The sequence below is a fragment of the Cyprinodon variegatus genome, unplaced genomic scaffold (genome assembly GCF_000732505.1).
Source record: "Cyprinodon variegatus isolate N-32 unplaced genomic scaffold, C_variegatus-1.0 Scaffold144, whole genome shotgun sequence".
Taxonomy (NCBI): Eukaryota; Metazoa; Chordata; class Actinopteri; order Cyprinodontiformes; family Cyprinodontidae; genus Cyprinodon; species Cyprinodon variegatus.
This window is the reverse complement of record NW_015150597.1, coordinates 888,482-902,570: the sequence shown is the minus strand read 5'-3', so window position 1 is coordinate 902,570 and position 14,089 is coordinate 888,482. Positions and strand designations below refer to the sequence as shown.

Genomic DNA, 14,089 nt, shown 5'->3' with positions numbered 1-14,089 from the left:
CCCTCCCTCCCCCCCCCAATATCCAGAACCCATTAATCAGAAAAGAATGATAAAATCCTTAGTCTTTGGCTTTCAAAGAGACACACCCAGAAGGACTTGCTGCTGCTGTAAAAAATGGTTTTGTTCACGGTGGCTAAATAACAGGCTAACCCTTAAACCTTGTCCTTTTTGTGTTTTGTCACATAAAATCCCAATAAAATACATTAGAATTTTTGGTTATGTGATGAGAGGAAATCCCTGGGTGTCTGCTGTGAAAACTTCTAAGAGGCCCCGTGTCCCACAGCAGCTCTGCTTGCTAACTAACCGCCCTAGTCTCTCTAGACGGAAGCTGTCGGCGTACAGTAGCCACGAGGTCACAGCAGGGCCCCTTTCATGGTCAAGATAAATGAGCGGATGTCAAGCATCATCCAGGCTTAGACTATTAGCTGTACTCACAAAGCATACTGTTGAGAGATTTGTAGCACAGTATGGTCTGTTACTTTATCTCCAAACAGTTCTTCAGAAGTGAAATGTTTGATGAGGTGGAAAATGTCCCATTTCCATTTGTCTTTCCCCGTTTTCAGCCTGAGCATTATTCAGAAAGCTTGTACCCCATTTGATAGCAAATGAGCAACAGAGATGAATTTGAAGGGAGATTTTTATGATAGAAATAGACATTAAGTTCTCTGCTTTTTCTCTTCCTCACATCACAGCTCCTTTTTATAACCAGGTGTGTCAAATAAGGATCCCACATAAAAAGATCTCTTGCTTTAGTTAAACACCCTTGCAGGTTAGATTCACCAGCAATTTGTCTTTTTTCTGACTTGAATCAATAGCAGATGTGTATAAAAAGTGATTGCTGGGGGAAAGCATAGCTACTTCAAAAATGAGCCCAACTCTTCAGGAAGAGCATGAAATCTTAATTAAGCCGGTGTGTCTGCAAATCGGTTCCCCTCGAAGCCACAAAAGGTGGGAGTCGCTTCATTCCTGGCAGCTTTGTCACACGCCAGGCCCCCCTGCCACACTGTGCCGAGCCAACTCCCATTTTCTCAGCAAATGACGTTAGATTAGCTATTTTGTGTTTACTCCCTATGAGGTACGGCAGTGGAAATCAATAGACTTTAAACACCTCTATTGAGGTTGATTTTTGCCCCTTAGAGGGAGAAGAAGTGGAGCCCAGTAATGGCTTTTTTTAATGCTGTAATTTCTTTTCATTGTTCAGCGTCTAATCTGGTGTCCCCTCTGTTTATCCTTTTCTCCTTCCGTTTTCTTTTTGTCTTTTATCAGCTTACAGCACTTTTTACATCGTGGGCCTCATACTGTCGATGCAGATCCCTTTTGTCGGCTTCCAGCCAATCAGGACCAGCGAACACATGGCTGCTGCAGGTACAACCCTCCCCTTTTAAAGCAGAGTCTGAAGGTTGCTTAGAAGGGCCTCTTTTTATGGGAATATATTATAAAAGTGTTAAATGATTGGTTAAAAGCCTGATCAATTATATGTTTGTTCTTTTTTTTGTAGAGGAATGATACCACACTGAGAAATGTAGATTAACCCAGCCTTTAATTTTGGTTTATTTATACTGAGGGAGCAGATTATTATTATTAACGATGAATGGATTGAACATAACCATCTTAGAGCCTAAAGCTTAATCCTTAAGAACCTGTGGAGTGTCTAAGAGAGGATCTACACATGTTGGAAGATTTATAATGGAAGAAAAGTAGGGTTTAAGTTGTAAAAGAGGGGTTCAAAGAGGTGTGAGACTGTTTCAGTGCAAAGACTATCAGTTTATACATATTTTTACAGATGCTCTGTAAATGCATAAATTCACAGCAAATTTAAAAAGTACTAAAAACACAAAATGAAACATAATATCCAAATGCCAAGGGAATTTCTGCAGAGAAGAAATGACAGAAAAAAAGACATGCAAAGTGCAAACATCCTGCAAATACATAAATGGTGTGAACACATGCATGCAAAACAAATTCTAAAAAATGGTGCAAGTTTTAAGAAAAGCTGCAATAGTCTCCACATACGGTGTATAATCATAATCGTTACAGCTCTGCATGAAAACACTGATCCATTTCCAAAAAAAGTAACAAGAAAGCACCTTTCCATGACCCTCGCATGCTTACAGCCTGTTCACTGCTCTCCAGTTTAGCTTGAGGAAAGTTTAATAAAGCTTGCCGGGTTTCAACTCTCAAGTGGACCCATCTGCTGCCTGGGAAACAGGGATGAATACATTGGCAAGCGCTCCATTCTTCAACTCATGTTTGCCTTTTTGGCTCCTTTTAAAACTGAGTGAATTCCCTTTTTTTTGGGAGAATTTTCTGAACTTTAGAGCAGGTGCATGTTGAAGTGTCCCTTTTTCATCACTCACAGCTTTGAGAGGCAGTAAATAAAAAAAGTGTATCCCCTGGTTTTGGCTTCCCTCTCTCTTAGTGAGCAAATGTGTTTCAGTATCATCAAGATAGCAGCTGCTTGGAACATCTGGTGGCGACATTCATGGAGCTCAGGGGGAGCTGTGAGGAGTGACTGGGCCACGGACCCATCGGGTCCGGTGAGATTTTGCCCCGTAGGCGGCAAAGCAGAGCGGCAAAGACTGACAAGGCTGTTAGCAGCACGGCAGCCCTTCAGGAGACAGGCAGGGACCTAACCGTGGAAATGAGTGAGAAGCTTTGCTGCCTGGCATAAAGGGGGGGGTGGATTTCATGCAAGGTTTGAGAGAGGAGGGTAGGTGATGCAAACTGGAGAAAGCAGACCACTCTTTGGTTCTCATTTGTTAGACAGAATGGTCCAGGCAGGCAAAGAGGTGCTGGAGAAAACGCTCCAAAGAAAGTTGGAGTAAAGGAAGAAAAAAAAGCAGCGTTACTGAAGTGCTGCGAATAAAGATAATACAAGCAAAGAGATGGGCTTATTTACACAGATACCACTCATGCATTTCAAATATGTTGTCCTGAGGTATTAGTCTTCAGCATCTGCCTGAATAGCCAAGGGGGATCTCATGGACTGCTTTGTAGACAACGCTGCTGAAATGACAAAGCCACTTTGTACCCAGCAGGAGGCCGAATCAATCAGAGCTTCCTCAAACATCCAGCTGGAGGTTCTGTTGGATGTTGTCTCAGTCCTTGATGTCTTCCTCTGCCTTTTTCTCAGGTGTGTTTGCACTCCTCCAAGCCTACGCCTTCCTGCAGTACCTGAAGGACAGACTCACCAGACAGGAGTTTCAGACGCTCTTCTTCCTGGGGATCTCTCTTGCTGCCTGTGTCGTCTTCCTCACAGTCATCTATCTCACCTACACAGGTCTGTATCCGTGATTAAACCAGGGAGCTGACTAATTAATTCACTCTTCTATCTGTCCTAAATCTTTTGTCAAATGTTTTTAACCTTTTGTTAAATCAGAGAAAACGTTTTTTCTGAAAATGATAATTTTTATAATTTATTATTTTCCCTTCCAGTTATGAAGAAGTTTGCAAATTGAGTTCTACTTTTTAATAATGTAATTTGATGCTTGGATTAAGTTGGATTTACTAAGATATTAAAACTTTTACATTTTTTGATGTGAACAGAGTAAAATGGGTTTCAGCTTTCAGTATCTTTAAAAACCAAAATAAGAAAAAAGCCCAGCTTATTGAACCATTTTGGGTTTTTTAGGTCATCATTGACCTCTGGGTTTTGCTCCTTCAGCCTCTTAGGCATGGCTCTTCCAATGCTTTAACTTTTAAAGGATGTATTCATATTTGTTAAGATTTAAAATAGTTCTTTTCTCTTCTCAGTCCAGATATTTAGGTGTGAACTCTGCTTCAGACTGCATTGAGTTGACTGCAGTCCTCTTCCAAATGGACTCAGTTGTGGTTAGCTTCTGGTGTAAATACAAACCAGCCTTGATCCAACACCACTGTAGAAAATTCAGAGGTTTTTTTTTCCTTAACAAGGAACCATTGTTGTGCCTGTAGCAACACTGAATGTTATGGTCATACCTGATCTGCTGTATTCCATATTCCACCCCATCCAGTGGGTGGGGAAGCAGACGACGGCTATCCTTTGGCCTCTAGCACAAGTTTAACTATGAGGTCCCTAAATTAGAACTGGGACATTGTGAAACTGAGTTGAATGTACTGCTCTTGGTTTTAACAGTAACTTAGCAACATTAAAAAAAGGCACAAATTTATTCAAAATAGATTTTCATGATGGTGTCCTTCCATTTCCAGGTCTGCATTCCGTTCCTGGTCATTTCTTTGTTTTTGTTCTTACCCAAACAATTACACCAAAGGAGCTTCCTGGTGTTCCCATTTGCTCAGTGTGCATATATTTATTAATTAATTATACATTTGGTTGAAACCTTTAAATATAAATGTAAAAGAAGAAATTGTAGGACAAATCCTCAATGAATAAGCAGATCCCACCTGCCTTATTCTATTTTCATTTATCCATCAGCCCATCCCTCTATACTTCAGTTTGTTCATTCAGTGTTATTACTTTATTATTCAATAACTGTGTCTTCACCTGAACAATAGTATAAACCGAAAACAGCTGAATCCATCTACAAGAAGGAACAGAGCAGAATATCCTTAAAGGTGGGAAGAGATGCTGCAGATCTTCTATAAGTGTGATCTCCTCTGCCATTATCTGCTGCATTAACGGCATCAGAGAGCAAATGACTTTTAAGAAACTCCACAAGCTGATTAAAAAAAAAAGCCTTATCTGCTCTAGGAGCCCCTGGATGCTCTAGAGATGATTTTACAAAATATTTCTTCATAAAACAAATAACGTTATGAGCAGCTCTTATCTATAGAAAGCTTTTGGATGTTTTCAACCTGTCAGACTCTAAAGACCTGCAGCCATCATTATCTACAAGATATCCCTATATTAGTTACAGTAGCATTAAGATACATAAAGGTAGCTTAGAAATAAATGTTTATATATATATAAAAAGAAATAAATGTTTATGCATTCATCACTACTTTTCATTCAGTCATCAGTCTTTAGAGATATGTCGGATTTCTTTCCTGCTTTTTTATGTCACACTTTTCTTACATTGGGCCCTTGATTTTACGTTATTACATCATGTTCTACTCACCCATATGAGTTTTGTGTCATTCTGAAGATATTCCGTTAGGTTATATCCAAGTAGCATCTTCCTATGGGCAACGACTTGAAGGCACAAACTAAACAGTTCATAATTTATTCTTTATGGTACGCCAGCATTCATAACATGTAGGCGAATCACTGTCCCCCAGACATCCACGGTTATATTTTTTATGTACCGGTATATATTTTTTTAAAACAAAACAAAAAATAAAAAAAACAGCTTTCCCCTTTAAAGCTTTGCGAATGATCAACTGGGATTAGACACTTTTCTAGAAAGCTGACACACATTTCATAATTTAAACCTGATGGCTTAATTGCTTTAATGAAGAATAAATATTTTGGATAAACAGTAGGGAAAGGCTTTATTTTAGCTTTATTTTAATATCCAATGTCATTATCATTATCCCTAACTGTAACCCTTCTCATATTACCAATCCACAACCTTGGAGAATATTGGCTTTTACATGATAAACATGTAGGAACCCTGGCCTTTACTCTGCAGTACGTCTTATTTTTAATCCATTATTAGACGAATATTTGTTGAAACATAATTTGCAGCAGTTATAATGCTTTTCTATTATTTGCTCTATAGAAATTCTAAGGATGATTTTCCAGATTGATAGCTTGTCCCAACTGATACACATTTTGCATTACAGCTTGTTAAAAGGAAGGAAAGACCACATATTAGTCCTGTTTTTCCCTCCAAATTCACATGATTGTGGAGGGAATATGGTTGGTGGACAGTTTTCCTGGGCAGAGATCAGTTTTTATTTCCTCTGATGCTGATCCAGACCTGGGATTTAAGCCATTTCAGATCTCCATTTTGCTTTATTTTAGCCAAATGCACACATAATCTTCCATTCCTCTCATGGTCTGACATGCAGGCCTTCCCAGTGGGCTGCTAATCAGCATTCTGTGTGTCTGAGAATTAAACTTGGAAGGCAGAATGGTAAACAAGTATAAACAGAAATGGACGTCAGAGGTTTGCAATATTTTTTATTAGCTTTTAAATTATGTTGTGCCTTCTAGTGACCTTGCTTAGTATTTTGCACGTGCAGCCAGCTGTGAGTTTTCGATTCGATGATTATCCTTAGAAATCATAACCTGCTGTGAAAATTATGCAGGTTTGCTATTCCTCATTGCTGCTTATTGATTTGTTTCTAATTATAAAGAAAAAATATGCCCCTCATATTTTTTCCTTACAAAGTGCTGTTTTTCTTCATTGTCCCTACTAAAGTAAAAGAAAAAAACAAGCTGTCATTCCTTTAGGTATTTGTAGATGCTGTTTGCAAAGTTTTAGCTGTAACATTTGAAATTCAATGTTCAGCTGCTCAGGATAATATATACAGCTTGTCCAGGACTTTTCCAAGTGCAGACAGATGGTTGAGCATTACGTTTCCAGCAGGACGGGCTGGTGACTCGCATGAATGCAGACGTTCTGTCACTTGGACGTTGGCTTCGTCTGGTAAAACATTGCCGTCTGTCTGCCATTCGAATTTAGCAGTGAGCCTCGGTGACTGTTGGGTGCAGGGTGCCAGTTTTTTAGAGACACAACCTACTAAGTCTTGTCTGTCAAACTCTTATTTCAGAGTCTGTTGAAAACAGTTTCCTCAGTTTCTTTAACTTTAGCCAAATATTGATTGAATCAATCTGTACCTTCACATACATCACCTCCATTTTATTCCTTCTGCATTACTTTTGTCTCCTCTTCCCTAGTTTTTTTTTTTTTTATATCCCTGTGCCATTTTATTTTGAGGTCTCTCCATCTTATTTCAAACGCCTGCAAAAGAGAGCTACAGGACAACTAAAGAATTTTCCAAAGTGTCGGGTGTGTGTGCACCGTTTGAATTGAAGCTCCAAGAACCCCCCAGGAAACCAACTGAAATGTATTCTAGATCAAAGCCCAACTATGAGAAGACATTTGTAAATGCCCTGTGTGGTCTAATTTGCAACTTAAACGGTTTCACTTGAATTAAAAAAACAAGTCAGTTCCACTAATTAAATAACATTAATAAAATATATGTCAGACATCGATACATTTTCTGATGGGTTTTTTTTCACTGCATCTGTAGTATTTAATCTAAAGGCTTCTCTTATTAATCCCTCATCATAAATAGATGAGGGATTAATAAGTTTTATAAATCTTCATTGATGTCCAACATGTTCTTTTATCTTTACAAATATTTTTAATATAAAAATGACACATTTTATTGCATTAAGAAAATTTTTTCTTCCGGATTTCTTGGAACTTTTTTCCTAAAGTTTACTATAATATACTTCTGCAAACTTTCTGCACACCGGCAATCAATCCTTGCATGCCAAATGTTAAATAAGAGGCATTAAAACACAAACATTTTCTCATCGATCATCTTTTCTGCCTCCAGGATACATTGCTCCATGGAGTGGCCGCTTCTACTCGCTTTGGGACACCGGGTAAGCTCGGCTGACCTTCACACTCCTTCTATCGACGGAACCGACTGCATGTGTGCGTTTGTTTTCCGAGACGGCAATAAAGTCGTCCTGCAGCTTCCCAGGAGGGAAGAGGCTGCCGATCCTGGCTCTGTTAAACAATGCAGGAGGCACTCTGTGTTCTCCAGATGCTCTGCATTGTGTGGGATTTTATAGCGCAGCCAATCAATCCCTCACACTCTGACTGGCTAATATAAGCAGAATCAGGGATATTTTATTTGATATCACGTTTTAACTCTGTCCTTCCATGAAGTAAATCTAGCAAACGAATGTTCAATTCTACTAGCAGGAAAAACAAACCACTTGAATAAGTTTTTAACATGAACAATATTGTGATGAAGTATTTGATTACAACACTGTAGAGCATTTTAATCCACTAGCTTTTAAAGATTATTTTTTAAATTGAAGCCAGACTGGAGGGTTTTTGACCGTGAACGGTCTGTTTAAGCCTAGTTAGATGGGAGTCTTTGGATCATTATTCTGTTCTGTAACCCAGATGAGCTCAGGCTCAAGGTTAACTGATGGCCATTAGGTAGAAAGCAGAGTTTATGACTTTAGGCATCATATTACAACTTTTTCTAAAGTGTTTAATTTTGCCAGGTTGGTTAGAATTGCTTTTTTCCTCAAAATAGATTAACTTGCTTTATCTAGGTCATCTTTTTCTTTTCAATATTAATATGATCATTAAAGATGAAACACTGAAACAGGACAAATATACATTTTTTCTAAGTGTGATGAGGAAGATCTAATGTGTTATTCTCTTCATTTTTTGAGGGGAGAATACATGAATCATAATCTGTCTGGTTTTTTTTGTGTGTTTTGTTTTTTCCCCCCATCTTGTCGCCATAGATACGCCAAGATCCACATCCCCATCATTGCATCTGTGTCGGAGCACCAGCCGACCACGTGGGTGTCCTTCTTCTTTGATCTGCACATCCTGGTCTGCACTTTCCCAGCAGGCCTTTGGTTCTGCATCAAGAACATCAATGATGAGCGCGTGTTTGGTGCGAAGCTTTTTAAATGTATTTGCATCATAAAAGCTTTATTTGACATATAGAGTTGAGCTGCAACACGAGGCGTCCTGGTGGGTGGGGGGTGTTAATTCTGCTACCACTGTTTCCCTCGCCTAGCTTATCTAACTATGCTTGATTTTGGCAGACACTACATTCCTCCGTTAATTTTTTTTAATTCTTTTTTTTATTGCAACAAATCTGTTTAAATTTCTCACGTTTGGAAGTTAGAATGGTTGGTGGGCCCTTAACTGTCCCCATAGCCAACTGTCATTTTGAAAGCTTGCTAATAAAGACTACAAAAGTGACTCTTTTATTGCACATGCAGTTCATGTATCTCCTTGGATGCGCTTTCTTTTCAGTCGGTGAAGGAGCCCTTCACATTCACAGAAACAGCATACAGAATGTTTACTCATAAGTTAATAATGCTAGAGCTCTGCTTCCAGCTTGTTTTCAACTTGTCAAGCTGCTGCAAGAAAACAATAAGTCGATATGTTGCCCTGTGTTGTAGATAACTTGGAGCTGAGCGTCTTTGTCCTCCAAACAGTAATGTCTTATCTTCCTTGTGTCAGGATAGACCTGAGCCCCTTCATGGTGCAGCGGGGGTATATTATTCGTATCTTTACAAGCTGGTAGAATGTTTTTCATGTGTTAGTCTATATCAGCCTCCTGCTATAAAGCTCAGCTGCATTAGTTAGGCTTCCTTGTCTCCTTTGGTTTTCAGGGCTTTCCCTTTTTAAGTGGAATGACCTAGAGGCTGCCTGGGTGTCTTTACCAAACTTCTGAAATGTGCAGCAAAAAGACGCCTTAGGGATTAAGTGCAGATGAAGTTTGTGTGTTTAAGGAAACGGTCTTTTCAGTGCACCTGTGTTCAGAACTTAATTAACCGATAATCATTATTGATTTACGTGCACCTGTTGAGCAGGATGGCCACTTTTCAAGGACAACGATCAGCAACCATGCTTTATGCTTCTGGAAAGACGTATTAGACTGCCTTACATTTACTGCTCAGTCTTTCTGTGTATTTTTCAGGTTTATCTCCTTTCAGCTCTAACAGAGCCAGATTCACAGCGTGTTTATCCTTGTCTGACCTTTTGTTCTGCCTCAAACGATCTCTTACCCGCCGCTCTCTTCCCTCTCTGCGTTCCAGTGGCTCTGTATGCCATCAGCGCTGTGTACTTTGCCGGTGTGATGGTGCGGCTCATGCTGACCCTGACTCCGGTGGTGTGCATGCTGTCTGCCGTGGCCTTCTCCAGCGTTTTTGAGCATTACATGGGAGACGACACCAAGAGGGAAAAGCCTCCTGCTGAAGACAGCAGCGACGAGGACGACAAGAGGAATTCTGGGAATCTTTATGATAAGGCAAGTAGGGGTGGGGGGCAAAAAAAAAAGAATTTTGTCTCAAAAATGTGTAAGTCAGTATTTCTTGTTTTATATGGAGTCATTAAGACACAGGGTGACATTTTTCAAACTGTTAATTATGGTTATTGCTCATATCTAATAGATACTCAAAAGTTATTTTCCTTGGAACATTTGGAATTTGCATAAGATTAATATAAATTAAAAAAATCATTAATTCTCCAGAAAAGTATGTCGATGTGCAGTTTAGCATTTGCACTCACTATTTGGTCTGAACTCTTTGTATGAATTAATGCAGCTTAAAATTTATCTGCATTGTGAAGCCGTGGTCATTAAATAAACCTTATCCTGTGACATTTGGCGTGTGGGCAGGTGCCTCATCCTGTTGGAAGACGAAATCCGCTTTTCAATAAAGCTTCTCAGCAGATGGAAGCTTGAGGTTCTCTTAAAATTCTCTAGATAATTGGACTTGATAAAAATGAGTAGTTTAACACCAGCTGATGATCCAGCTACTAAAATCCCTTAGTGTTAAACCTTCACTCTGCACCTCAGGCAGCTCTGAGGCAGTGCTTCTCTACTGTGAAGGCTGTGGTTAACGCTGCTGCTTTTGAAAGGTTTACTCTTCACTAAATGTTTATTGACATGTTTGGACACAACATTGTGTTGCTTTAACCGACCGCCTGTGTCTGTTAATGACCGACTGCTGGACAGGTGTCATATGAACAGATTACAGTAGGTAGAGGATGATACAAGGGCGTAGGTTTGATATCAACTTTGGTAGGGACAATATTGGTCTTAAGATTCATTGATTCTTTGCAAAAATATCCATTCTCTTTTTTTTTATGCTTAATGTGAACATCAGGGCGCATTTCGTTTAAAGAGAAAAGCGGCATTTCTTGCATCATCGGCTATGATGAATGTGGAATTAGACTTTTTTCACTTTGAAAAGGTTTGCATTTGAACTTACCAGTGACTAAAACAGTAGATAAATGCATATTTAACCAAAAATAGTCTAAATATGTCTGTTATGTGGATTTATCCTGTTTTCTTTTGAAGATATAGAACTGTGCAGAGGTAAACGGAGGTAAAACCCACTCTTATCTTTTATATGCTCTCTCTGTATCATGAAACAAAGCAAAATAATACATTAAAGGGAGGGTAAATAAATTATATGTACATGTACACTGGAACTAGAAGAGGAACTGACACTGAGCCTTTAAAATATTAACCTTAATATACAAGTTGTACATCTGTGCTGTAGTTACTCTGTGTAGCTCATATTATGTATTTTATCTTGGGCTTAAACAATTAATCGGATTAATCAATTATTGAAATAGTCATCAACTAGGTTAGTAATTGATTAATCGTTAACTGAAGTATAGAAACTCTAAATCATGCCTTTAGCTGACAGAGCGACCCACTTAGAGAACGTTTCTGTTTACCTGTTTTAATGTTGTATAAAATCTTCTTTAAGAAACCGATTTGCAAAATAATAATTTGTTGCAGCCCTAATTTTATCATAACATTATAAAACACATTTCTTACATACATCTAAAGTGGAGATAACAGCCAAATAAACAAACATGTTAATCAAGCAAACTATACTAAAATACACATGGCATCATTGTGAGCTCCAACAGATCACAGATTCCAATTACTGTCCAAAATTCAACTCTCACCTGAAGCCACTTCCCTCTCTACCTGGGCTGCAACATCACCACTCATTGTTTGAGTTCCCTTAAATTTAGCCATATCAAATACGTGTGTGTGTGTGTGTATGTATGTATGTGTGTATATATATATATATATATATATATATATATATATATATATATATATATATATATATAGCTGCCCTGCATCATTATCACTGGATATGTTTCCTATAATCATGTAATGTTACTATTATACAAGTGTGTTTTTACTATTAAAGGATTAAATGTAGCACAAGCTTTTATATTATCCTATATTGCTTACTGTCAAAATAGCTTCTTATGTCCATTTCCTTTTTTAGTGGCATCATCTACCAACAACACTAAGACTGAGCCTAATTAAAATCACTTGAAAATTATAAAAGAAAATATAACACTATCTTATCTGTAATTTCATTATATCCTAAATAAAAAGCCAGATTCAAGCATGTTTACCAGACACTACTGTTTGTACTAATTTATTTATGGACTGTGTGGAAATCTATGAAAAATAAAATTACTGTAAATAGTGTTCCTCTGTTTGTCTTTAAGCTATTTCTAGAAGTAGAAATAGTTAATTAAATATCACCCTAATTATGCTTTCTAGACATAAAGTAGCAGATGTTTAGGTGCCATCTCGTGCTGTTATACTCTATAAAAGAAATAGAAACACCTGCTATTTATACCTGAACTGCCTCATTAATGAAAACGGTAACAAAGGAGTATTTGTACAAGGGAAACCCTCACATTTTCTTTTTTATTCAGCTGTGGTTAAGAATCAGAATTTTTGAGGGCTTACAGTGTTTGGTTGTCCATTTTTTTCAGCAGTTTACAGAACTCCTGCTTGACTCAGAATATTTAGTTTTATAAAAGAAGAAAAAAGGGTTTTGTTGATACTTCAGATTTAAATAAGATTTTCAGATGCTAATGTTGGTTCCACAAATCAAAGCACTCCCCTGCTTCTTAACAGAACTGCGATCAGCAGCTTTCACCTGTTTTAGCGTAGATGATTTATATCTATTTTTTTTATTGGGACTTGTTTCGTAGCCTAATATTAATTGTAGTAACCGTGGTATTCTAGCATGAATAACATTTTTATTTCGCAATCCAAGCATGCCAAACTACAGACCAGAAAACAGCTAGTCAGGACGAGAGAAGGTGGAACTTAAAGCAGAACAACCAATGAGAGTGAAGTTTAACAGGGGGTGGCCATGGCCACCCTGTGCAATGCCCTGGCCACCCTACTTGCCAATGTAAATTGTAGTACCTTCATTTTAGCATTTCACCCCACTATGCACAGCCGGCGACATAACATTAAAAATCACACAATACACCAAGCCATGAGTACCGGTAGGTGTTTACTTAAGTCTTTCTGATCTCTACAGGCAGCTTTACCACAATAGTAGATTCAAACCCTTAAATTAGGGCTTTTAGTTTCAGTGTGCCATCCCAAGATTTTTAGTGGCCCCATCTGGCCACCCCTATGAAACATTTCTGGAGCCGCCACTGCACAATTGCTGACTCTAAGGGACAGGAAAGAGCCGATATAAGACTGCTCCATCTGAGTGCCTGCCTGGTGCATAACCGTGGCAGCAACCGTTACCAGGCAGCGAAGCTGCAAGAGGAAAAGAAACAACTGTTGCATCAATGCTGTATTGGAAATTATAAACATGTTATTCACATAGAATTATTGGTAGGGACAAGTAGGTTGGTCCAAAATTTTGGTAGGGACATGTCCCTATGGTCCCTATGCAAAACTATGCCAATGGCATGACATGTTGTACCCTTAAGACTGTCCATAGTCAGTTTCCCTGCTCCTCTTTTCTATTTCTGCATAAGACCAATAATAAAAAATCAAAACTAGGGTTATCTAAAGTATCAATGCAAAAATGCTGTATCCAGATAAGACACTAATTTAGGCTTATAAAGTTACTTATTAAAAGTTTTGTTTGCAATTTTTGCAGTAGATAAATTTTGATTTCAAGATAATTTTTGGACTGAAAGAATATCACTTCTAACAACCTTAAAATATTGTCAAATTGTTATATTTGGTTTATTTTGCATTTATTTGCACACTTTTTTAACTCATAGAACCTGCTATTCTGTTGACTAAGAAAGTTCCAGTTTTTTGTGTTAATTAACATATTTTTATGGATTTATTTGGTATTTTTATCCCAAAGGTATTGAGTATCAAATATTTTCCTGGGTGTCGATATAGAGTTTATGATTTAGGTATTTTGCAAACCTGATCAAAACATAAACACTTCAAATGTTTCCCTCTGTGTTATATTTATATTAAATACATTTGGTTTCCTTTTTGAAGGAAGTTATTTGATTGTGACGGATCTTTATTTTTCATTTTTAACAATTAAAGCTGCTCATGAACTTCTCATTTGAATGAACAGCTGAATGTCCCTTTGTTCTTCTGGCATTGCGTGAGCAGAACCTTTGTAGTTTGAATTTATTTACACATCCGTCTGCTTCCCTTCTTA

At 38.1% G+C, this 14,089-nt stretch overlaps 1 protein-coding gene across 1 annotated transcript in view; it reads left to right on the top strand.

Annotated features, from left to right (window-relative positions):
- Nucleotides 1–14,089, top strand: part of stt3b (STT3B, subunit of the oligosaccharyltransferase complex (catalytic)) — a 107,798-nt gene that overhangs the window by 81,802 nt on the left and 11,907 nt on the right. The window contains exons 6-10 of the mRNA XM_015376961.1: nucleotides 1,267–1,365; nucleotides 3,134–3,280; nucleotides 7,453–7,501; nucleotides 8,387–8,541; nucleotides 9,698–9,909. Of these exons, the coding sequence (XP_015232447.1) occupies nucleotides 1,267–1,365; nucleotides 3,134–3,280; nucleotides 7,453–7,501; nucleotides 8,387–8,541; nucleotides 9,698–9,909 (662 nt within the window). The remainder of the gene's footprint in view (nucleotides 1–1,266; nucleotides 1,366–3,133; nucleotides 3,281–7,452; nucleotides 7,502–8,386; nucleotides 8,542–9,697; nucleotides 9,910–14,089) is intronic.